The 25791-nt window shown below is 40.0% G+C and overlaps 1 protein-coding gene across 6 annotated transcripts in view; it reads left to right on the plus strand.

Moving 5' to 3' along the window:
• Positions 1-25791, plus strand: part of diaph2 (diaphanous-related formin 2) — a 437687-nt gene that overhangs the window by 171437 nt on the left and 240459 nt on the right. For 5 of the 6 annotated variants that reach the window (XM_058797344.1, XM_058797348.1, XM_058797346.1 and 2 more), the window contains 6 exons: positions 1009-1127; positions 2266-2330; positions 3695-3799; positions 8100-8162; positions 11807-12109; positions 16306-16420. In XM_058797344.1, coding sequence (XP_058653327.1) covers positions 1009-1127; positions 2266-2330; positions 3695-3799; positions 8100-8162; positions 11807-12109; positions 16306-16420 — 770 coding nt within the window. The remainder of the gene's footprint in view (positions 1-1008; positions 1128-2265; positions 2331-3694; positions 3800-8099; positions 8163-11806; positions 12110-16305; positions 16421-25791) is intronic. The other variant, XM_058797349.1, reaches the window with a different exon arrangement.

The following is a 25791-nucleotide window of genomic DNA, read 5'->3' on the forward strand; positions in this document are numbered from 1 at the left end:
TTGTTTGTGTATTACTACCTAAAATATTAAATGTGTCACCTTCTGTGGCTGAATTTAGCATACATCTTGATTTTTCTTATTAGCAGCACACAGACCATAACAGCAGCAAATAAAACTGAAATATGATCATAAGAAAACATAAGTGCAAATACACACCTGTTGCGTGATTTATTACTTTGGGTACGTTCATCCATTAGCTTATCTATATTCACCGCAAATATTGTTTATCAAACAAACATATTTGGAGATTAAAAAATGTAATGCTGTAGAATTAAGTGGCTTTAGCTAAGTTGTGAGTTGTGGTGCAATTATTTAGCACAGAGACATTTTTAAAGTCATGCTCGTTCATTAGAATTCGAAAGCCGAGAAGGAGACGAGACATTTCTGGACGGAAAATTGAATACCTACATGAGCCATTCAAGGTCATGCTTGGAACATAATTATTCGCCACTACGGAGCTCGGCTTAAGTCGACATTGTATTTGTTAAATGTCACTCGCAATTAAATTTGGTAATATAACTTGGAAAAGGTCACACACTAAGCACCGTGGCAGTGTCTAGTCCCAGACCCATTTACTCCCCGTCCCGTCATTGTCACCCCTCCAAACACAAGGCCGTGTTTTCCCTGCCATTGTGCGACTAATTACACAGATTACACTGATTAGATTTGCGTCTCAGGTTTTATTGCTGCCCTTAATTGCCAAAGATGATTGCAAATTAGAGAGGGAAGCATGGAGGCCCGGATGTCGGTTTGTCTTCACCTTGAATGGACAAAGTCACCCAACCGCTCTCCGGCTGCACACTTTGCCGTTAGTGATTTCATTATGTACCGAAGGATGCCTTAATTCAATGCCGTGAAATACCATTAAAAGATATGTCTTACCAGATGATTTATGAAGAGCTGTCCTCGCAGGAATGCGTGAGGCGGTATTTTATATGAAGTTAACGGCTTTGTCTCTTGTCATACTCTGCCCCCTCACTCTCGCTGTACTCGTTCTTTTTATTACAGGCCTCAGTATTACAAGGTGATTGAGGAGTCTGTGTCCCAGATCGTCCTCCACCGTAGTGGGATGGACCCTGATTTCGCCTACAGGGAGCGACTGGATGTGGACTTCAGTCATCTCATTGGTAGGTCTGAGATTAGGTCTCCTGGGTCTTGAAGAAAACGTCATTGCGTTGAACGCCACACTAGACCTCAGCGTAGTTCCTTTTAAGTTATTATTCATTGGTACAACTCAGTTTTCCAGACTATTCAATTCTGTTTTGAACTGTATGGCCGTTTGATAAAGTGGCCAGAACATTTCGGAATGAATAAAAAGGAGTTTCAGGTTTCGGTAACCAGCTTTAGGTAAAAGCGAGAGAGCAGTATTGAGTTATATCACTTAAATGAAATCCGCCAGAAAGATTTTTGGGGCTTAATGGGATGTCTAGAGCATGATTATAACAATCCTGCACTGGTTCACACTACATTCTGTCTAACATAACTGTGAAATCACGCTGTGCTGAGGGAGGCGCAACTGCAGTTGATAAAAGTTTGCGATTTCCTGGAGTAGATCTAATTATCATTCCCCGGTCCCCATGAGAGCCCTGTCTGAAACACCTGCACTCACCTGACATGTAAGATAAGGTACACTCATTATGCATAAATAAAACATTATCTGCAAAACCTGGCTGGCATGTCATGTCTTATAAACGCAACATGACTTCAGCTGTAGCGGTTATATTTGCAGTCCTGGACTTTTTTTCATTTGTTTTATGATTAAATGTTGTGGGGGAAAGCATTTGTTGCCAATTGTTTTCTCATCTAAGTTCTTGGACACCAAAGGAATTAATAAAATAAGGGTGATGTAAATTTTCATTCTCTCTTTTTTTCTTCTTTGCCCCTCTTTTGTGTTTTGTCACTAACACTTTCATAACTTGCCAACAAAGGCTCATTAAAAGTTTTCAGACCCATCTGCAGAAACAAAAAAATGTTAGATTTTCTCACTTCTTCCCTTACTTTAATGAGTTGAAAACAGATTTTGTGGGGCGCCGTTTTTAAATTTACATCCCAAACCTTCAGAACAGAATACAAATCTCCAGAGGGGAGGGGGGAATGAGACACTGACAGGTTCATTTTATTCTGTTCGCTTTTTTGTTCTTTTGATTGTTTTCATTCGGTGTCTGATGTGGAATCTTAAGCATCGTGTTAGCAATGCACCTTGCAATTTACATATACTTGTGTGTTTTGTGCATTTTCATGCTCCCAACTGTTTGTATATGACAGATCAGTGCGTGGATAAAGCCAAAGTGGAAGAGAGCGAGCAGAGAGCGGCTGAATTCTCCAAAAAGGTGAGTCTATTAATCACCCTGGGTGCCGCTATTGGTATGCAACCAGGCTGCTGTCACCAAACTTTTCTCCCATGAGCAGTGAGATAGCACATTGATTGTTCTCATCTGATCAATAGCTGGCAGCAGAGCAACATGATCTGTATCAGTGCAAGCAGAATCAATGCTGATGCTCCAATCTGCAAGCTTGTCTGTGCCATACTGGGAACACTATTTACAGGCACCATTTCAAATAGTGTTAAAGGCCCCAATGAACAATATTGTATTTTTTTTTTTTTTTTAGTTGAAACATTTCCTCTGGAGCTTCATGAGGATGCTGAGCTAACACTTGCTGGTGTTGTCAGTGAAGCCAAGAGCTGTATCCCACGATGCTTTGAGAGTGTATCCATGCTCTTGCTCAGCTTCCTGCCCAGCTCTGCCAAATGTCAGCCAAACATCTGAGGCTTACAGTTTAATGGCAAAGTTACACAAATACTACTGGGTAGCTGAAAACACTGAGTCTCACTCACTAACTGGGTGTATGCTTTTGATTTGGGTGTATGCAGTGTAGTAATGCTGTGTATCATTTTTTTTTTATACACACATATAAATTTAATAGAATTTGATGCATCTAATATTTATACGCACACTGTCATCCATTCAAAAGTTTGTTTAGTAAGACTTCTAAAAATGTTTTTGAAAAAAGTATCTCATGCTCACCAAGGTTGCCTTTATTTAATCAAAAATTAAATGAGTGAAAACAGTAATATTGTGAACAATTATAACAACATTTTTCTACTGTAATACATTTTAAAATGTCATTTGTTCCTGTAATGGCAAACCTTAGTTTTTAGCAGCCAGTATTTCCAGTCTTCAGTGTCACATGATCCTTCAAAACTCATTCTAATATGCTGTTTTGGTACATTTTTTATTGTTTTTATATTAATAAGATATTTGTGGAAACCTTTTGATACATTTTTGATGACTAGAATGCTGAAAAGAACAGCATTACAAGAGATTTCTATTTCAAGTAAATAACGCCAATATCTTTATTGTGATTTTGATCCATTTAATGCATCCTTGCTAAATAATTACTGACCCCAAACCTTTAAACAGTGGGGTATATGTCAATTATGGATTATTTAGTATGGATACTATTTTATGTATGATTATATGCATCAACGTTATATTAAGCACAATTGGTGTGAGATCACTTTATAAGTGAATGAGACCCAGACATAAGTTGCAGCTAGTAAAAGCTTAGTCTTGGATCAAGATTATATTGATAGTGAAGGTGGAGAGACATGCTGAATGTGTTGATGTGTCCTGTGGTTGATGGAATCCGCATAGTTTCGTCAATGTTTTTGTATGTGTGTTATTGTCTTCAGTTCGACGAGGAGTTCAGTGCACGGCAGGAGGCGAAGGCTGAGCTGCAGAAGCAGGAGGAGAAAATCAAGGAGCTAGAGTCTCAGATCAACACCCTGCAGGCCCAGGTAACAACACTTGCACCATAACTTACTGTACATACTCTTCTCTCCCTCATCACCACTTTAGGTTAGCGAGCAGCCCCATAGGTGTGACCCATTCAGCTGCTCTGCGTTCTGTACCCAAGGGTATCAAACACAGGTTAACACTAATGGAAGCTACCACCGATGCCGTGCCCCATGTGTTCACCTTTAACATGCATAGTTTACCCTTCCATTGGCACTGATTATACCACAGAACAGATCTGTGCTTTGTTGTACTCTCAGAGGCTTCAAATCCACTGAGGTTTCTCTTATCTTCCCTTATGAGAGCTTTGTGGTTCACATTGCCTTAGAGGAGCCCTTTATCCTACAGATCCGTGAAGCAACACGCCTACTTTTTCTGGTTTCCAGACTGCCTTTTTTCACCTCCCAACTATTCTCCAATGGCTATTAGACTTGCAGGCATTAAATTATTTGTCTCCATCATAAAACCTACTTGACGCTCAGAGCCTCCGCTCATCAAATGCCCTGAAAATGAGCTATACAAGCACATTAGGATCACTAGTACTTATTTTCTGTTGTGAGGTCATATGAAGCAGTTTTTCTCTGTCTGCTTCAAATGGTAATGCAACTTCTAATGTTGCGGCGAAGGGAGAGACTCTGCTAATTTGGTCAAATTGAAACCTTTTTATCTTTTATCGTGAATGCAATGGTGCTCTAAGTGGGTATTTTAAGACTTTTGGGATTGTATGATTTAATAAAGGGCCAATCTCCTCCTGAAATTGTTGGATTTGATTTTTCTCAATTGCTCCATCGCAGCCTGTTCCTAGCTATTGTATCAACGCTTTGAGGGATTGCGTTACATCTTTGGCTCTCACATCATCGTTCCTGTCAAGAAAAACCCTAAGTCCTTCTCCCGCAAAATGACTGCTATTTCCAACCAAACCCAATTTGAAACGTTTTAGATTTTAGTGCTGCCTTGGGACAAAAGAAGTAGCTTGCTTGCTAGCTTATGGAGTTTAATAGGAGAGGGAAAAAAGTATCACCATTTGTGAAGCGCCATCCACGGCATAAATAGTTTTCCAGAAAACAAGTATATTGCAGTCGGAAAAGCCAGCACTTTGTCTTTCTGTATACTTACCTCTCAGTTTTTCCAAGCCCTATTGCCACCCAGCTTCTCCCAACAAGAGCCTCCCCACCTTTAAACCGAGATGAGTTGCTGTCATTAAGGACCCTGGCAGCTTGGACCACCATTCATTCTCACAGATTTACCAAATGTGCACATTAGTGGAGGCGGAGCTGGAATGGGTTCCTCCCCGTGCAAAGCGGAGCATCTCAGAGCCTGACACTTCATTTGTGTGCAGTCCTCACCCCTGCACTTCATCTGCCCCGAGAGCCGAATCACGGCACGTTACCCACTCTGCCTCCCTCCTTTCCTCCATCTGCCTCGTCCATCACTTTCGCAACTCCTACACATATTCATGAGCCCAGGCCTCTCTGCGCTCTGCTCCTCATCAGTCACCATCATCCCTCCTTTTCTACACTCATTCATGCCGAGCCATATTGCGCGCACCCAATGTGTCCCTCCTCACGGTCACCGCAACCCGTTAATGACTGCTCACCTGCTCTCTCCTGCTTTGCTTTCCTGGACCGCAGTGTCATTCAGCTGTTGTTTTTCCCTGGGTCTCCTTCAGTCTTACCCCAAGGCGATCTCCTCCTCTTTGAAGCTCAGTCATCTCCAGCACATTAACAGGTAGAGGAGCGAAGTGGAGCACTGGAGACGCATACTCTTTCCAAATGTGCGCTCTGAAGGCACGTTCAAAGTTTTGGCTCCAGAACATTCTTGCATCAACAGACTTCTGGTGCTTCTGGTAGAGAACATATAATGTGCTCGCTAAAGAAGCACCAGGATATTAGCATGAGAGTCTTGCACATATCCCGTGGGTGTTTTGGCACATCTCAAAGGGATATAAACTCATAGGTTGTCATGCGCAAAGCTGACAAATTGTACCCTTTATTAGACAGCCGGTGTAAAACTCTTCTCCCACTACAGTTTCACAGTGTTGTCAGGTTGTGGGTGCACAACACATCACTGTGAAAACTGACTACGCTCACCCACACTTGAACCCACTTGCTGACTTGTTGTTCTTTGGTCGTCTGGTACAGATGGGAAGTAGAACTTGATTTCAAAACACATTGTACTGTAAAAATGTAATTTAAATGACTTATAATCATTTTTATTTTATTTTTATTAGATTTCATAATAACAAAAGCTTCAAAATAACATTCTTTCTAAAATAAGCCTCGGTAGGTTGCATTATGATGTACATTTCAAGAGTTTTGAGCTTAAAAGCATGACTGTCAGACATTTTCACATTATGTTGTGTCATTAGGGTGACCGAGGTTTAAGGACAACAAAGAGATGACAGCAAAGACATGCTTATCAACAGATTTGCCTTTAATACATAATTGAAGAGAGCCATTATTCGGAGGAACCAAAGCAACAGCTCATGTGAAAATAATAGTCGGATGAGCTCATCGAAGCTGTGGTACAGAAAATTTCGGACAGACTGAATGTGAAATGGAAAGAATAAAATAATAAAAGAGCTTTGCACTTTCATGTATTTTTAAGAGTTAATGAGAGTGCATGCATTATTAGCCCTCCTGCTCAGTTGTTCTGCCAAGTGCAGTTTTAAATAAGCATGTAACCATATTCTCTCTTTTCATTTTGTGATGGATTGATATTACCCCGTCTTGATTTGACTGCAGTCGGTAATTGCGTCATATTAACAGCAACAAAGTGCAACACATTTCTCCAGGGTTCCTCGTCCCTTTCCTCTTGGACATTCAACAGGAAGGGAATAGCGTCAAAGATGTGGAATCGAATGGTAGCTCGCTTAATAATTCAGAACCCAAGCGATACTGAGGGTGAAATCTTTTGCAGCACCTGATAGGTTTCAGAAAGCTCTGCGGTCAGCTGTCTGTACCAACATGGGACTCATAACATTATGGTGCAGTACAGGGCTGGACCTGCATCTTATTGCAACCGCCGGGATGGATTTGGCAAGGAGTCTGGCGGTAATGATGCCGATAAGGACAGCACTTCGCTTGAATCGTAGAGCCGGTTGCCATGTGCCCTGCGCTGTTGCCATGGTCAGTATCAGGGGACACAGCTCAGCCATTCACCTTTACAAGCTGATTCGTTTGAGATGCAGTGCATGTGTGCCATCTCTCTTTCTCTTTGAGAACACGATCACAAGGAATATGAAGATGCTGCTGTTCTTCTTGACGATGTTCAATGTGTTGGCTGCTGTTCTGCCCTTCATATCGTCAAAAATAAATACAGCTAAAAAACAAAAACAACAAAGCTTACTAAACACTACAAGCAAGCACAGCATTTCAAATGTGATCAAAGTTTTCCACTGTCTTCACCATGAAGGCATCCATCTTCTTTTCCATTACACGTTTTTAATATTTGATTCCGCCCTACGTGCAGTATGGGGAAACTGCACCATATAAGTGTATTTTAGAGGCAGTAGAGTATGCTTCCTCTGAATGAAAAGAGGCTAAGATGTTATTTTTCCCCTTTTTTATTTTTAAAAGAGGCTGCTCATAGCAAGTTCAAAGCGGGAGCAAAGCATCACTGAATCTAAGTGCTTGAGCTAAATTCACTGAGCGCATCGTAAGGCAGTGAAATGATGGGAAGGACTTGAAAGAACAGGATTCCAGAAGCAACTCTAAAAGATGCACAACAACCAATTTACTGCATTTCCTACTCTTGTGCCTCGAACTTTCCTTTGAAATGGACGCTGTTGGAACAAAAGCCTCATGGAAATGACTGAAGCCAATAGAGTGCAACACTCTGGTTCCAGAAGTAAAAATTGTATGAATTTTATTCATAGGGGAATTGATTGTTAATGATAACTTGAAAGCTTTTAAAGACTTTGTTCTTAATAAATGTTTTTTTTTTTTTTTTTTTTCTTTCCCCATTCCAGTCCTATAAATCACTTTAATTCTTTAATAAATACTTTTTTTTTTTTTTTAAATCTCTATGGGCAAAATAATTTCAGAACCTCAAACGTCACAACAACCACTAATGAAACCCTGTATTACTTCATTAGTAGGCAAACACAGTGTTTTGATAATGTTCAAGTAGGCTGCTTGCATCCAATTTCTTGCTGTCCCCAAGTTTTATTGCCATGTGACCTTCAGTAAAGTTGGCAGTTGGCTTTTGCTTTATTCTCCACTTCCAGCTATGAAATCTCTCTTTGCCTTACCATTGCTCTATCTGTCTATGTATCTGTCTGTCTGACCCTCACCTGTCCAGTTGACTAGTGAGAGAGACAAGCTAAGAGAGGCAGAGAAAAGCATCAGCGAAAGAAACAGCAAGGTGGGTGTTCTCCCAACCCTTCCCTCCACCTTCCCAGCATGCTCAATGCAGCCACCCGCCAACATCTTTGAAAATCAGCATTTTTTTATACCTTCTAACAGGTTGATCAAAGCTGTTACCTCTCACTGATCAGCCAGAGCTTTGATTTTCTGTATTGTCTCAAGACTCTGAACAGATGCTGTGCAATCACTCATTACAAATGCATGCTACACAATTAGGCTATAATCCTTATCACATATCCAGCATATAAACAGCTTGTGATGGTGAATCTCGCCAAACACAATCTCTATACTGTGAATACTTCCAGTTCTTAGAAGCTAGAAAGTATACAGTATGAAGCAAGCAGTTTGTCTGTTCCCTTATTTTTAGGTTGCTAGCATCGTTCCCTTTCACATGAGCTACAGGAACGAGATGGAACAGGCTCCCAGAGCCAGCTCCAGCTGGAAGGGAAAATGAAACCCCATCTTTCCATTTAACTAGAGTATTGTAACCCTCGGTAGTAACCGAATCTAATTGAATTTGCCTCTTGCTCATCACAGATGAGATTGGGATGGTTTAATTGTGTGTTAGCCCTAGTTAATTACCCAAACTGTGACTGTTTCTACTCAGAGTGCCCTCCCACCCGTTGAAAGTGTAAATGGATGCTTGTCTCCTTGATATCGTCCTGTCCATATATAACAGATAGTTTCAGACATGCTGACTGCTAATTAGTGCCACTGAATCGTATGGGAGATGGCCAGCAAATTCAGGTCAGTGGCCAGCTTAGACCTTTATCAAACTGGACTTTTGGGTCGTAAAATTGCTTTTTAAAGCAAGATAAGAAGCCAAAATGAAAACACAGGGGGAAAGGAGCCCTAAATGAAACATTTTCCTGTGTAAAATGGGTTTTGGTTGTAAAATTGGTCTAAATGATGGATATTGTTTAAAGAGAATAAGGGGTATGGTTAGAGAAAATTGTGTGCCGGAGGCTGATTAGCATTCCAGAACCGTGGCTGGAGGGTCTGCAGCGCGCCACAAGCTGCCACAGAGGGCCAAAGCGATGCGGAAATGACGGTGCTCTAATTTAGCAGCTAATTTGCTTGCCATTCTCTTGTATTAAACTTAAAAGAGAAAATGGGTCACAACGGGCCGGAGATTGACAGACGCATAATCATGGGACAGGGTACTCGTCTAGGGACCTCAGCTTCCTGCATGATGCTCCTACACCTTTTTAATTTCCCCTCTAATAAACAATCCACTGCCTGCATTGTGTAATCAAACACTCGGTAATGCATATAAAAATGTGGCTCGACGCATATCATTCTCCTAATCAACTGAACTGAGGCTGGAGCGCAGAGAGGGGAATTGCTTTAGAAAATGAGAAACTTTTCCACTGAGCAGTGATGAGAATGAGGCGCAAAGTAAGTTTTGAGAAGAAGGAGGAGGGAGAAAAAGAGAGAGAAAAATGGTTTGTAATCATCCAAAGGTCAAGTCATATCTGGACTATTGGGACTTCTAATTGAAGCATTTGCATATCATTTGTTGCTAAAGAGACTTGGCCACCCTTTATCAATGATTCAAAATACCTGTTTATTTTGTTGCGAGCAGAGCAAGGCTGATTTGTCAGGACATTTACCGCACTCTGTCTTATCAGTTACTGGATGAATTGAGCCCTGACTCCTCCATAATGGCTTCTCTTCCTGGAGACCATCTTGTGAACTTCAGTTATCTTCAGTTGCCAGGAAAGTAAGTCAGGGAAGACAAGTAAAGAAATAGAAACAGGTATTTGGCTAAAAACCCTGTGGATTGTGGCTCAAGGTTAAGGAGCTAGAGGATGGAGCAGAGAGGTCGACTGCCTGCCGCCACCAGTTGCATGAGCGTTCAAGCACGATTACTCTTCTCATTACTGCTAAAGGTTCAGGTGGCTGCATCCTTTTCATACGCTCAATCTATTAGCAAATTACAGAGGCAATTTACATGTTAATCAAGTCTAATGGTTTACTCTCATCTGTTATGCTTTATGATTAAACGAGATGAATCAGTCTACACAAAGCGTTTTCCATATTTCATCCGCAAACAAATATCGATACTGTCATCTTGTCATTCGGTGTAATCACAGTTAAGTATGTTCCATACGGAACGAATTAACGCTTATGTCATTACGTCTTAAAAACAATAACAGATGATCATCATAAACTTCACCATGTTTGTTTCTTTTGAGTTATGCCCTCAGTGTCAGTCGCTTTTTCATCCTCCACTGCTAATCTGTAACTGAAATGGCTTTTAAATCGTGTGTGTGTGTGTGTGTGTGTATGTGTGTGAGAGCCAAGCTTACAGGAATCCTATGAGGCCCATAGAAACTGGTTATATTATGCTGCTGTATTATGCCCGATGTTACCCTGAGTTAAGCTTCATCTCACCTTATGCATCTCAGAGTTTTGTTTTCTGTGTGATGAACTTTCCTGCAACAGGGTTCACAATTAACTCTTCCCTGACCTAAAGCAAATTGTGGGTAATTTTATGTTTTTCTAAAGTTATGTAATATTTCAAATCTAAATTTAAAATATGAAATACAATAATAATGATAACAATAACAATATATTCATTATTATTAAGACAAAAACCTTTCTTTCTTTCTTTCTTTCTTGGTTTATTGATTGATTGACCTCACTCTTCCTCATATTTGCCTTAGTTCCGTCATTTGTATTGGCACATGGAGTTGCAGACAAAATTAAATAAAATAATTTTTTTTTTAAAGATATGTGATATGTATTGATAATTAATTAATAAGTAAAAGTTCTTACATTAAAACATTCATTTAAGGCATGTATTCCTTAATAGATTTTTTCAGCTTCTCAAATTGTATTTGCTCGCCAAATCCAATTTCTACATGTATTTGGCACTAGGTGAGTGTTACTTTTGGACCCTGTGTACTGCACCCAGGATACTCTGGATGAAAAAAAGAAAAACCCTTCACCCAAATAACCGTTCCATCACATACAAATGTAGACTCGCTTTACCACTCGTGCAATACTTGTCAAATTGCTCCTCTGAGAGCCCAAACACTTGACAGGTGTGTACATTCCAGAAGAGTCTACCGGTCACATCAACTGACCTGCCATTTATTTATTTATATATTCAATGTGACTACCTGCCCCTCAGGAATTGCCGTGTCCCAGTTTCCCCAGTGAGAGGATCAGGCAGTGGGCTCAGGCTCCTTTGAGCGCTGGCCCCTACTTGGCTCTCAGGAGGCGGTGCTCTGCGCGCTAGACAGGCAGATGCTCAGTGCTGCTGAGGGAACCGGTGCCCGGAGGGAAGGCCATAGCGGCCCCAAGTCATCCATCTGCTTTTATCAACTCTTATTTAATGCATGCGAGGAGCCCCCCCCCCCACCACTCTATCGCTTTCTCTGATTTTTAGACTTGTTTTAATGCACTCTTCTAAAATTGAAAAGTCAGCTGCTGTAAACACTGTCTTTTATCCTCCACTCTCCTTTGCCCTTGTCTCACCCTCTAGTTCTGATGGGATAAAACATGTAATGGTGATAAAAGCATGGGCCTTTGGGTGTAGAAGTTGAACGGGAGTGGTTGAGGTGAATGTTTGGCTCACAGTGGTCTCTTAAGATGCCCTTTTCTTGTCTCTGAATCTTTTTAATCCCTTCACAGGTTGCGGTGGGACCTGGAGCAGCTGGTTCTGTTCCTCCACCACCACCACCAGCGGGGGGAATTGCACCTCCGCCTCCGCCTCCTCCACCACCACCAAGTGGAGACATTCCACCTCCTCCGCCTCCTCCTTGTCCTGCATCTCTGGGACCTCCACCTCCACCACCTCCACCTGGCTTCGGACCTCCACCACCTCCGGGAATGCCTTTGGCTCCTCCTCCACTCATTGTCCAGCTGCCTTATGGACTTGTGCCCAAGAAGACCTACAAACCTGAGAGCGTCATGAAGCGGGTGAACTGGTCCAAGGTAAGACAGTGAACACGACTGGAGCTTAAATGGTTTAAAAACACACGTTTTCTGAGAACCGCATAACACACTCCAAGGTCAGCAGTAAATTGCAAATAGTGGCAGTAATTTAGCCTTCCCAGTGTGTAAGAGGAAGACAAGAAGAAAGGATGAAAAAGAGAGTGCAAGTTTTTCAGTGAGAGTTGATGGTCCAAAGCCTACGAGTACATGCAGCTTATTAAAAAGAGCATTGAGCCATGAGACTCACGACTCGCCACTCTGCCACCCTTTCAAGATATCGCGCCTTAAACTATTTCATTAGCTCAAATACCCTTGCGCACACATTCTGGTCATAATTTAATACATTTTTGAGTTAAAATGAAACAAAACACAGATTTATAAAACAATGTTGCGTAATTCTCCATCGCATTTAAATGTGATTTCTATGAGTCAACCTCTTCACATCATCTTTTTCCTTTTAACTCTCAATCGTTAATTTACCCATCGCCGTGGGGATTTTAACAGTCTGAAAACTGGATTAATTTATTTGTACTTTTATAAATTTTTTTAAATACATTTTAAAATGTTTTTTCTTTTCTTTTTTTTTTTCTTTTTTAATGGCAAAGCTGGATTTTCAGTAGGCATTACTTCATATTTCAGTGTCACATGATCCTTTTTTTTTTTTGTAGAAACAGGATCCCCCCCCCCACGATGAATATATTGTTTAAACTACTACTACTACTATTCAAACAGAAGTGTGTCTGCGTGTCTGCGTGTGTGTGTTTAATTAGTGAATTTAACAATAATAATAATAATAAATTAATTTTTATTTCATTTTAATATTTGCTTGTTTTTATTTTGAATAGACTCTAGCCAAAAAGTATGATTATTATTCACAAATGAATAAATAAGTTTGGTATCAGCACAGAAACGGTTTCACATTCTGTAGTACAGTACTTGAGTTAAAAACTCTGTTTTCTATTTTGTTATAAATATGTTAGGGTTAGCCAGGTTTGAAGCAGTTGGAAAATAGTTGAGCCAATAAAATATTAAATATAGTAAAATATTGAAGATTTAAATAATAGCACCTTATTTATTGTCTTTCATACTCTCAGACAGACTGGACAAGGTGATGTCATGCATGGTAATGCTTAGATCTCTCAGGTGCCATTATGCTGATGTGACGGTGATAGGTGATGGAGAGAGTGCGAGAGGATGAAAATGAGAATGCTAATCAGTTTGATTCTTGCTATTTTAAATCACCCACCGGAGACCCCTCCATCTCTCACAACAGAGGAAGATAACAGTCAGACGGTGAAAGCTGCCGGCAGCAGTAAAGTCGGGAAACACTCCAGCCCCTGCACTCCTCCCGATCTTTCCCTAAAGCATGTAACGGACTTTCAGATAGCCACATCGGAGATTGTTGCCTGGAGGTGCTGTAATGTAATTTCTCCAAACGTTAGAACACCCACACAGGGGAGCCGCACTCCTTTATGGAAAAGTAAATGATTGCTCGCATCTGCGGCTAAGACCTTTTGGAGCTGCTCACTTTCTGCCCAGAGTTGGGTGTAGCTGCCCAAGGCGAGAGGAAGCTACAGTATTTCTCTCTGCTGCTTGAGCGTGAACAAGGTCATCCTGGCTGAGCCTTGTGTTAATTACTCTGTTTGGAGGAGTCACGGTTTTTTCACAAGTGCCCTTATGAGGCAGCACACTAATGAGACTTTTCGTTTCTCACTCTGTCAGTCTCTCTGTGATTTCACTGTTCCACTTGGACTTGGTGAGATTGTAAATGCGATCTGATACTGTCCAGTAATGTGGATCATCATCGAGAAAAGTAGGCGCCAGGATGAACAACTTAATGGAATGCTGTTGAATGTCTCACCACGGTAGTACATATTCCTAATCCTAAAAACTTACTAAACATTATGAAGGAATAATTATACCTTGCCTAAATGAAATGATCATTTTATTTGGCTAGCTAGGTAAGACTTTCAGGCACAGGCAGACCACTTATAATTCTGTGGTGCAGACGGCCTAAGTGAGAGGGGGAGGCGATGCTACTCAAAGCAGATAGTTCCACAATCAATTTACAGATTTATTTATGAAAACACTTCATACAAGAATAGGCTTATTAAATAATATTATCTTTATTAAATAAGATATTTCACCACATCTTTGGACTTCCTGTTTTCTGCTCCTGTCATGACGTGCTGTATCGTTTTCTTTAAATTATTATTGAGGTTGAGGAAATTACCATATCTCATTTATAATGAAAGAGAATGCAAACAGTTTTTTATCCATAAATCTAGTAATTCCTAGTGATGCTGACAGTTCCTAGCTATTGTATCAAGATTGTAATTATATCCCACAGATCTATTGAAAACGGTGATATGTACAGGTATGCATATGCTGTTGGATATAGTTTTCTACCGGTTGGGCTGCAATTATACAAATTGCAACAACAATGTACACTGAGATTAAGAAAGAAATGTCTTCTCAGGTGTCATTTCATGCCAAACGTAACCAGTCATTTTCTCTTCTTTTGAGTTTGAATGATGATGTGTTGATTGCAGAGCAAAAGAATAACGAAAAAAAACCCGATTGATACATTACACCTTGGGGTGACAGAAACTGAGGTTTGATACTGACGTTAAGAGGATGACAGGTAGTGAAATCTATTTAATATGTAGATCTCTATCTGTCTGTCTATAAAAAAAAGAAGAAATCAAGAATCTGTCTCCAGGCACGACTAGTCAAATTTTTACAAAAACGTAATTTTGCACTACAAAAGTCTTTCCTTGGTCCTGGTGCTACTGTGCTTTGGAGACACTTTACTAAAAATGTTGGTCCGGTAAACTGGAGACTCTTTTATATGTATGGAGAGTTCTTTCAATTTTCTCTCAGCAAAAGACAACAATAGCTTTAAAGTCTTAAGTTTCAAATTTGAAGCATGCCGACACCTAATTTATTGCATACACACATGTTGGCTTCGACTGTGATGAGTAGCACAGTTGAATTCCCTTATGCTAGTGCTGTAATGAAGCGGAGAGAATGAGGCAGAGATGATGAGGGGGAGGAGGTTACTATATGTAAACCGTAAGGGAGAAAATACATAGTTTAAACTGCCACCTCTCTCCACTAGTTTACATCACTTTGATCCTGATTCTAATTCCACACATAAACAGAAACACACACAGGGGATGTGCAAATATTTTCTAGAATATGAACAACATATTTTCACAGTATAGTTGCTGGGTTGTCTGGGTAATTAGCAGGCTGATCAATTGTGAGGAAGTCCTAATTACATTATCTGATTGGTATCTGGTGGGTTTTCCTTAAGAAGCTTATTAGAGGTATACTATTCATATACTGTAAAATGCATTCTTCAATTAAAAATTCAACACTTATGGCATGGAATGTTTAAAAAATACATTACTACATACACTACCAATTAAAAGCTTGGGATCAGTAAAAAATCATACTTTTATTCGTCAAGCATGCATTAAATTGATCAAAAGTGATATTTAAAGTCTCTGTGAACTGGAAGTTGCTTCTGACTTTAATATTGTAATGTATAGTATATAAAACTGAAACGGAATATTAAATAGAGGGTGGTGTTTTATTTTAGTGCTTCTCCTCACCATCTCTCACTCACAGCAAACTAATGGTATTATGCCCAAGCAAAAGCTAAACTATTATGCCTAAGCTGTCAATCTGATGTCATCAGAGAAGAATAACAGTAGTAGTAATAGTATATTTTAGATAACAGACAAACTTTTTTTTTTTTTCAGTGGAACTTTTTAATTGTTCATCCCAACACTATCTATGTGCACTAAAAAAAGAAAAGAAAATAGTGTAAATTGATTCCATGTGGACTTTAAAGACTGTTACGTTGTTGAAAAAAAAAAAAAAAAACTATTTCAAATTAATGCTTGTTACATTTTTAAAAAAGTTCTATTCATCAAATAATCCTGGATAAAATGTATCACGTTTTTTAAGCAGCACAACTGTTTTCAGAATTGATATTAACTGTTTCTTGAGCACCAAATCAACAAAATTAGACTGATTTCTGAAGGACCATGTGCCATTAAAGACTTCATGATGTATGAATCAGGTATGCGTGCTTTTGTGTATATGTGTGTGTGTGCTTAAGTGGGCGGTGGTGCTTGCTTGCTCTATTCCTGCTGGTGTTTGATGGAGTTTTTCTGTGCTTGCAGATAGTGCCTCAGGAGATGGCGGAAAATTGCTTTTGGCTCAAAGTCAAAGAGGAGCGGTTTGAGAACCCGGACATGTTCAGCCAGCTTTCACTGTCCTTCTCTTCTAAATCCAGAGGTAAGGACAACCTGCTTTGCCTCTCCCCCTAATCACATAGGTACACGTAGTTTCAGCTACCCTGATACCCGCTTTTATCCATCCAAACACTGGGAAACCAATCGTCTCTGTGAAATCTTAATTATCTTCATGAAGCTGTCTCAGTTTCCACCGACTTTCCCTTTTTATGCAGTCTCTACAATCAGATTAAGTAAGCGTTTAGCTCTGTGCCAATTAGCAGAGCTGCAGAGTTGGAAGTGTACTTTACATGTCAGCACAGAGTCAGTTTACAAAGCATCCCTCTTCTTTCACGGGAACCGTACTCTGAGCGGCTGTGGGTTTCGATAGAAGCAGAGGACAGACATGCTTGGTTAGCTTGGCTGCCTTTCCACTTCACTGGATGCCCCCCGAGAGACAGTGAAGAAGAAAAGAACGAGAGAGAAAGTTACAGTACAGAGAGTTGCACTCTTGTTTTGGCCAGTTTGTTTCTCCGTTTCCTTCCCTTGTTTATTCACACTGCTGGAGAAGGATAAAGTGGATGTTTCCTTCGGCAAGGCAGTAAGTTGAACCTTTGACAGTGAGTGGCCTCGGTAGATTTTAATGCCTGTTTCATAAAGGGGCATTGCAGAGGGCCTGTCAGACATTGAGCACAATTGAAGAGTCTGCTCATGTGTGCAGCGGCGGTCAGATGATCAGTCATTGAAGTGAACTGATCTGAGAGCAGATTGACCACGGTCTGTGGAGTTTGCTAGCGTTAGCACACTGGCAGAGCTCCAGATAACTCCTCTTATTCTCCAGTATCGACATTGTATCGGCCTGTTAAACTCCATCCAGCAACACTTCAAGCATAATGTGGTGGTCTAAGATGTGCATAAGTGCATATGACTCTTGAATATAACCTCTGCTGATTACTACTGGGGTTTGTATTTCCTCTTCTGAGACGCTGACAAAAACACAGCCTGTTCCTGTGTAGCCAAGCGCCTTTTTTAGATATAATTGTGTTTAGGTTTCAGTCGTCTACACTTTGTATTGTTTCTTACAGTTTTTCTCTGCAAAGGTGTAGGTTTTATAAGTAAGAGTTGAGGAGTTCCTCAGGGACCCATCGTTGGCTCAGTTCCTATCAATTACGCCTGAAGCGTACCCACTGACTCGACTCTCCCCAGGTCTGTTTCTGAACCCAAACTGAACGTCTTCATGAATGAAATATGCTTTTCTGTGTTTGATATTTGCAGCAGTTCTTTTAAGATGAAGCAGGAATTCTGCGACTCAAGCTTTGAAGTGAGTAAGATGTGATTTGGACCCATTCTGGGAACTTTCACGCAATGAGTAGAACCTTACTTCCTCGTACCACTTTTAATTCAAAGATTATTAACCAATGGTAAACCTCAGCGCTCCAAGAGAGTGGAAGGGAAGAGATAGTGATGTTATACCATTGGTAATCACACTGACTTTGAACTGTCTGCCATCTGATGAGTGTACTGCCAAGACTGCATCTCTAAAATATACTTTCACGGCACCAGTTGGAGGAGGAGGAGGTGGTAGGTGGTGTCTTCACCCTGTTTCCAGCTTTTTTTGAGACTAGGTGCAGCTGGCAGTCTCCAGGGATGAATTACTTTATAAGGCTTCGCAGATGCTCGCTTTTGCCTCACGCTATAAATCCTCATAGCAGAGCTGGCAGAGCAGTCATTGGTCAAGCTTTGCTTCATTTGTCTGCGCAACTGCCACTTTATGTAGTGGTGAGTGTGGTCCGCTTGAAAGTGCCAGGGAAAAGTGCTCTCGACGACTCGTTTACAGCTAAAGCGTTTATCTGGAGACCGCCAAGTAAAGAACAATGAGTCGAGGAGGTGTAAATGTGTTCTTGCCCTCTTTAAAGTATACAAAATGGGCCTCTGTTATCTAGTTTTCCCCCCAGAGTATTAGTCTTACTGGTGTTCGAGATTTGGTATTGATAGCTGCTCCATTTCACATTCCTCTTTTCCTCTACGCCGCAGCATCTCTTTCTCCTCCACTGCTCAAAGGGCCTGGTGTTAAATAGCTTTTAACAAAACAAGGATATAGTGATCAACAGGGATTTTAGGTCTATGTCTTTTGAGAGATCCAGACTCCTATAGTATTGAAAAGTAAGCTTTTTTGAGCTTTTGAAGAATAGGGCCAAACTACAGACAGAATGCAAGCAAGTGTGCATTTCATAATAAAATGATGAAATTGATATTATCACCACAGCAATATTTATTTATTTATGTATTTGAACAATATAGACATAATGGCATATTTTTATTAATGTCCTCTAGTTACAATGAATCATACTACTGCAAGACCCTTGTCAGTCTATTGATTTGTGTTACCAGAGCAGCTAAATAAATAAATAAAATGTGTACACAATAGGGCTGCACGATATATCGTTTCAGCATCGATATCGCGATGTGCGCATCCGCGATAGTCACATCGCAGGATGTGCGGTGTTTGGAATACTGATTATATTTATACTGATAGTTTTTTTTTTTCTCACTCACAGACACCGTGTCTACACCGGACGCGACAGCTGTCGTGTCGCGCTGCCCCGCACCTCAACAGCTACATTGTACGCGACAAAGCGACCGCTCCAAATCATTTGAACTTAGTGTCAGCATGTCAGAAATAGAACGAGGCAGCCTTTTACTCTCGGGGATTTGTCGTGTTGCGCTACATCTGTAGAGAGAATCACTGATTATAATGGGTTCAGTATTTTGTTGTGTCGCGCTGCTCGCATCCGGTGTAGACACGGTGAGAGCCATTCAGATGCACGTGAACACTGAATTACGTTCACTTCTGCGTCTATTTGTGTGAAATTATGTCAAAATGCATGTCTCTGCAAGTGTCCTTGTAAGTTGCTTATGGCTTAGGTGAGAAAGAAAATGGATGTGTAACATTATATTGGTTCACAGCAGTTTAATGAGGCTTTCTGTGCCATGAATGTTAATCAAACAACAAAACACATAGAGAAAAAATCACTTTTGTAGCTATAACACAGATTTATTAAGATTTAATTTATACAATAAAGACTATGCAGTGTTATTTTACATTTGATTATTCAATTTCTGTACCTGAATACTGTTTAGACTTACCTGAAAAAAATGTAAAGCACTGTTTATTTAATTTGTATCTTTGTTCTATTATATTTATCTATGCTTGTAATTTGTTTGTTTTCTGTGCTGATTTACTCACCTACAAAATCACCCCAATCATTGATATTTTTTTCTTTATTTTTTTCTTTTTCATATCGCAATATATATCGCAGAAAAACAAAATATCGCAATGTGAGTTTTTTTTTCCAATATCGTGCAGCTCTAGTACACAATGATACTAACATTTATATAAGTCTAACACATTATTTTGAAACCTGTTTCAATCTAATTCAAATATTTGGTAGGTTTTTGGAAGTTTTGGAAGCTATGCAAGTTTTATCTAAAACTTCTCCCATCAGTGTAGAAACACTTGGAACTGCTCTGTCAGACTGGTTAAATTATTTATAACATTATGAATCCAGTAAAGCTCAGTCAAAGGCAGACCACTTTTTAAGCTTGTCTTCAGGAAATCAAACATCTAAATGCTCACAGACTTTGATGTCAAACAGAATAATAGTTTTTGTTGATCAGCCAGTTTTTTTGTTAAATTGTGGTTTGTGGACCTGAACACTGACATTTCAGAACACTACCAGGAAACTTCAAGAGAATATTACCTATTCACATTTCTTTCTGTCAGAGTAAAAATACTGTATTATCTTATGGTAAAAAAAAAAAAGTAAAACAAAAATAGTGTTATAGACCCAAAACTTGGAAAGTGACAATTTAAATAGCATAATTTGAATAAAAATTGTTATTACTAGTGTATATTTCCAGAGTCATGCTTCATGCCATTGAGGGCAGCTTGTCGTGCACTTTTTGACCTCGACTGACATATAGAAAATACTCACTACTTATTAACTGGTTTAATCAATGGTCCATCCTTTGCAAATATGCTCAGGGCTTGACCTTTTGAGAAAAAACCCTGGTTTTCTGTGCCCTTTCATTCCAAATCGTAGTCTTGGAGATTTGCATGATCGTTGACAGTCGCCTTCTCTCAATACATGCCTTAGAAGCAACGTTATTTTTTCAGAAATGCAGTTTAGACCTCATTTAAATCCTCTTCTTTGTCAGATTCCGATTTTCTTGTATTGTTGTTTTCCTTGTAGCCACAGTTGCTTGGCCTTTCCACCCCCTCTCTCTCACACTCTTATTCCCTATTTCCCCCAGACTCCCTTCGCTTGGTGGTATCAATCAATGGTTCTGCTTGTGTTTCTGCTTGGGGGATCAAATCGGATACACTGGTGGATTGAGTGTGTGGCATGGCCTACTGCATTTGAAAAGCAATTCAACGCCTCCGCTTTTATGTGCCGCTGAAATAAGATGGATGCTGGCAAAACATGCTCCTCCTCTTGCCCTAATAGGTTTTCTTCACCGCTGACATCCGCTCTCAAGAAAATAGAAGTCTGACTTTTCGGCACGGTGATGACATGCATTGCTTGTTGCTTTTGAAATATAAACCCCATCAGCACCACCGTCCTCTTTAAATGGTGCGTCATATGAATTCTTACCGAAATTTGAACTCACAGCAGCACCTGAACACTTCACTGATATTCTCTGTGATCGCATGCACTCCTCCCTTTTCCTGCTTGGTGAGGAAAGCTGTGTTTTTTGCATCGGTTTGAAGTGCAAATTGATGTTGAATGAAGTCGTATGGTACCTTCTTTTTTTTTTTTTTGCTCTCGCATACATAGACTAGCAGTAACCCGAAATGAAGGAGCTTTTTGGGGAGGCACTGCTCAGCCCTGCTCGTGTTGGTGCTTTGAGTGGCTAGGGCAATAGATGAGTTTGATCTGGATAAATTAAGTGCGATGGGGTGGTGAAGATGGCTTCTGGCTGCTCCACAGATGGAGCTCTGAAGCGAGATCTAATGAAGATGTATTTTAATAATTGGTGTCAATGCTGAAGTGATTCATGGAGAAGGAGGAGCCCAGGGCAGCACTTGACCTCTAAAAGGTCTGTTAATGACCGGCGAGCCTATGATGAAAGAGAAAGAGAGAGAAAAAGCAATGAAAAGCAAGTGAGGGTCAAGCTGTAGAGTATCGTATATCTTTCACAGAATCAGTGGTAACGATTAAAGCAGCGTCCTGTGTGATAGTACAGCAAGTGCAATAATCAGAGCTGTCAAGTAACATTTTGTGCATTATATGTATGTTATTATGATCAAATTAATTTTGGTTAATTGCGTAATCAATATTTGTTGCCCCTAAGTAAAATATTTTAAGACAGTATGGCATTGTGACAGATGTATAAAGCATGAGTAGACATGACATCACAACAAGCTTGAGATGTCAGTATATTGATTTAATTTATTTTGCTGTTTTTTATTGACTTAAGGAATGTTCGCACAGGTAGCATTTTCAAATCTTGTCTGTGCTTTTTTTTGGGGGGTCTGTTTAAGGTCTTAGGCCATTTCAATGGGTCATGCTGTTTTTCATCATCTTGCCGTGCTCAAATAAGTCGTTTTAGGCCAAGGTTTGGCTTTGTCAAGTGTGGCTTTGTCAAAGTGCATTACCTGTAGTAGCAGAAGGTTGAATTGTGATGGTAGGAAAATCATTCACAATATGATTTATGTAAGGGTTAATTGTGCTTATTTTTATTGTAATTTAATTAGAATTTTATTTTGATTCTTTTAGATTATTATTTTATTGTTAATTAAAATATTTAAAATAACATTTGATATTTTTATGTAAGTTTATGCTATTCTGTAAATGTAATTTAATATTGAACAAATGCGCCACAGTGTCTTTGTGTATACGGATTGTAATTTTGTCTATGTATTCATATTCAGTCCTCGTATGAGCATTCACTTTTCTATCTTTTTAGATTGTCTGCCAGCTGTGTAAAGCATCATTGACAGATTTCACTTTTAAGTACATGGCTGTGGCTCCGGACCTCAGCTTCCCCGCAAGGGGCCTGGCATGATCCCCATTCATTAGCCAAAATTTCATCAAATTCTCTCTGAACTCTCTGAACAACTGTTTCCACTCCTCCCTCCTCCTTAGTACACCGACATTCCTTGTGTGCCCCTGCCAAAACTAAATCCTTGGGTTACGGAGGGTCCTGAAACAACCCGGACACTTAATGATGGAATCCGGCTTAACCTGTTTGTGATCAAAGGCCTCAGATATGTGGCACACTGTTCTGTTTTCTGTAACTTGCACCAGGTTTTTCAGAAATCAGAAATGCTCACTCAAATCCCTACACACACAGTTAGATATAAGACAGAAGCAAGATCTCCTAAAAGGCTTTTGAGCTTGAATTGCCTTGTTGTCAGTTTCAAGCCTGTAATCTGTAATGACAGCAGTGTTATGTCTTTGAAAAAGGCCATATAGGTATTACCGCGAACAGACGCAAATGTATTTTATGTAACATCATAGATCCCTGTATCAAAGAAAACTGGAATCCTTGAGGTTTCCATACCAGGCTTTATAACATAGGACCACCACCTGATTAGAATTGTGTTTATTTCCATACAAGCCAATCCCGTTACGCCCTGCGGCAGATGAATGCAGGACGCAGTGGAATTGTTCTTCAGCCTGGCTCATATTAACAGCTTGGTCTTAATGCCACAGTAAAATAATAAAGGAGGCTTTTGATAAGCAGCATGCTAAAGCGCTTTGAACAGGGGGTTAGATCATTCCACTTGTCTCCCCTAAGGACAGAGCTGTTTATTGCTGATGCTGTTTATTGCGAATGGAAGCATCTGCCAGTGCAGCTCTGTCCACATGACTCTGGTCCTCTCCCTCCTCTCTCTCTTTCTCTCTTTCTCTTTCATCACTCCAGAAAATCACTCATCCTCAGACGTCAACATGTCCATCTGGACCCAAGGCTACCCAGTCTTGCACTAAAAACTCAAGTGCACATACTATTTTCCTCAACACACACTCGTATGATGATTTCTATCATCAGATCACTACTGGTTTTGGCACCTGCACTTTTAAACAATCACAGCTTTTTTCTCAGCAAGTGTTTATAGCAGCATTGGCTTCAGAGACCGTATCGGAGAAGGAGACAGGCTACTTTGTAAAATCGTAAATTCTTGATGCAATCATTGTAAGACTGTATTGCTGTTTTGAAATGTTATTGAAACTTCAGTTTGTCAGTGTACTTAGAAAATGGCTGCCTGGGACGCCACCGAGATGGATCAACAATGAAGCAGCTTGCATTAAAGTGTCATTGATTGGCTTCTTTCTGACCTTGAAGCTAGGCTCTCTAGATTTTTGCTCTCTTTTAATTCTACTCAGCTGACAGCAGAGGGCTTTATCGAATTCTGCAGTGTTCATACCAAAAATAGAGAGTTGCTTTCTGGTGGCATGCTCTGTAAAGAAAGTGATTTCTCTAATTGCTCTCATACGCAGAGCCAATTTGTCTCAATAAAGCCAATGTGGCCCGTGCTAATTTTTCTTAGTTTGCCCACTGTGCTCTGCCTCAGCCTAGGCCCACAGTCTCGCTCATTTTTGCCGTTCTCTAATAAATCACATATGCAGGAAAATTAGATAGTTAAATATTAATGGCCTGTAATGAGTTTATTGTGCATTAGAGAGGCCACAGGGGGTGACCTGGATACAGGATTCTGTGCATTTTGAGAAGGATACCCCACCGTTCTTGGCTCATATCGCTACACTCGGATGTCCCACTGACTTTAATCATCTTATCTCAGAGGGGAGCAATTTGGGCAACCACTGCACTTAACAGCCCATTTGAAAATACCACCACGCGGCGCTACCTGTCTCAAAGAAACTCTAAAACTTTCAATGAAATCTTTGCCTCATAACTCCTCATTTGGGGGATGTTTAAGTGCAAGTTTTTGCTTTCCGTTTATATCGTAGACTTTTGAGTAGGCGGTGGAAGCTACTGGTTTCTTTTTGTCTACTTGATTTCACCTGATAAAGTTTAAGGAAAGTTAAGAGACGACATTGTTGTATGCTACTGCAACAGGATGTCCAAATCCAGTCTAAGGCGGTCTATGGAAACACTATAATTATGTGTTATACTTGGAATAGCTATTAAATATATCATGCAACTTCTCTTGACCAAAGCTGTTAAGCCTGAGATTAATAAAAGTTTTCTTGCATAATACCTTTAATCTAAACAAGTCGTATTATCTTAGCAAGTGCTCACAAGTATCCTGGTTTAATTTCCCAGGGAAAGGAGAAGTAGACATTAGTGAAGACGTTCTGATTTGTACAAAGAAAAAAACATCCATATTCATGGGCTTAATCTCTGTGTCACTTTTGTCTGTGTCACTGTGTCTCAGTTTCACATTTACTGATGATCTCATGTTCAGTACAGTAGTGTGACATGATTGGACGAGCTAGGACTGAGATGAATAGGCCCTGCATTACCTGATCATTTAAAGTATTCCTGTCAGTATGGGGTACATGAATAATCAACATCTCTTCAAAATAGTGACGTGTGCCCTCCACATGCAGCCTAGAGGGAATGAAAACAAGACTGAAATAAGAAAACGAAAACAACGGCACATTACAGAGGCATATAGTCTCCCGGGCAGACGAGTAGAGAAGGGAGGAGCTTTATTTTCTTTCTGCCGTGGGGTTTGACAGTGAGAGACGATGTATTTAGGCTGGAGTCACATCCTCTCAGGCCCTGCGGGGGTCCGCATCAAACTACTTCCACAACGAGGCGTTCCCAGACGTGGGCACGGGGACTCTGAGTACTCCAGAGAGATGCGCCCTGCTCACAGTGTGATGATGGGCGTGCTTCTTCTGCTGCTGCGGTTTGGAAATATTCATGTCTGCATATGTTAATGGAACTAGTTCCACAGTGTTTCTCATGTTGGCAAACTTATGACTGAGTACTTGAATATAATAATATTTTCAAATCTTTCTAAAACAGTCCTGTGAATCACAAGGTTGCGTGTAGTTTCATACTTAAATCAATGTTTTCAATATTATAAGCAACATGTTATATATCAGAAGTTATTGTGTTCCAATATTGGATTGAAATGAATTAAATTTGTTTAGTGTTAAACTTAATCTTGATTGAAGTTAAGCTAAATTAAATTAAAATTAATGAAACTAAAAGCTGTGAGAGAGAATTGATTAAAATGTACAGTCAACACAAATGTTAGTATTTTCAAAAATCCTTATAAGCTATGTTTCCATCCACCTATTTTTATGCGCATTTTGGAATCTTGCATTAAAAAACGCTGGAAATGCCAAGATGTGCATTAATTCTAAAAATGCACATAAAAACTATTGCATAAACTACGATGGAAACACACTTACCGAATAAATTCCACCTTGCGCATCAAAAATGTAATGTGAC

The sequence above is a fragment of the Onychostoma macrolepis genome, chromosome 14 (genome assembly GCF_012432095.1).
Source record: "Onychostoma macrolepis isolate SWU-2019 chromosome 14, ASM1243209v1, whole genome shotgun sequence".
NCBI lineage: Eukaryota > Metazoa > Chordata > Actinopteri > Cypriniformes > Cyprinidae > Onychostoma > Onychostoma macrolepis.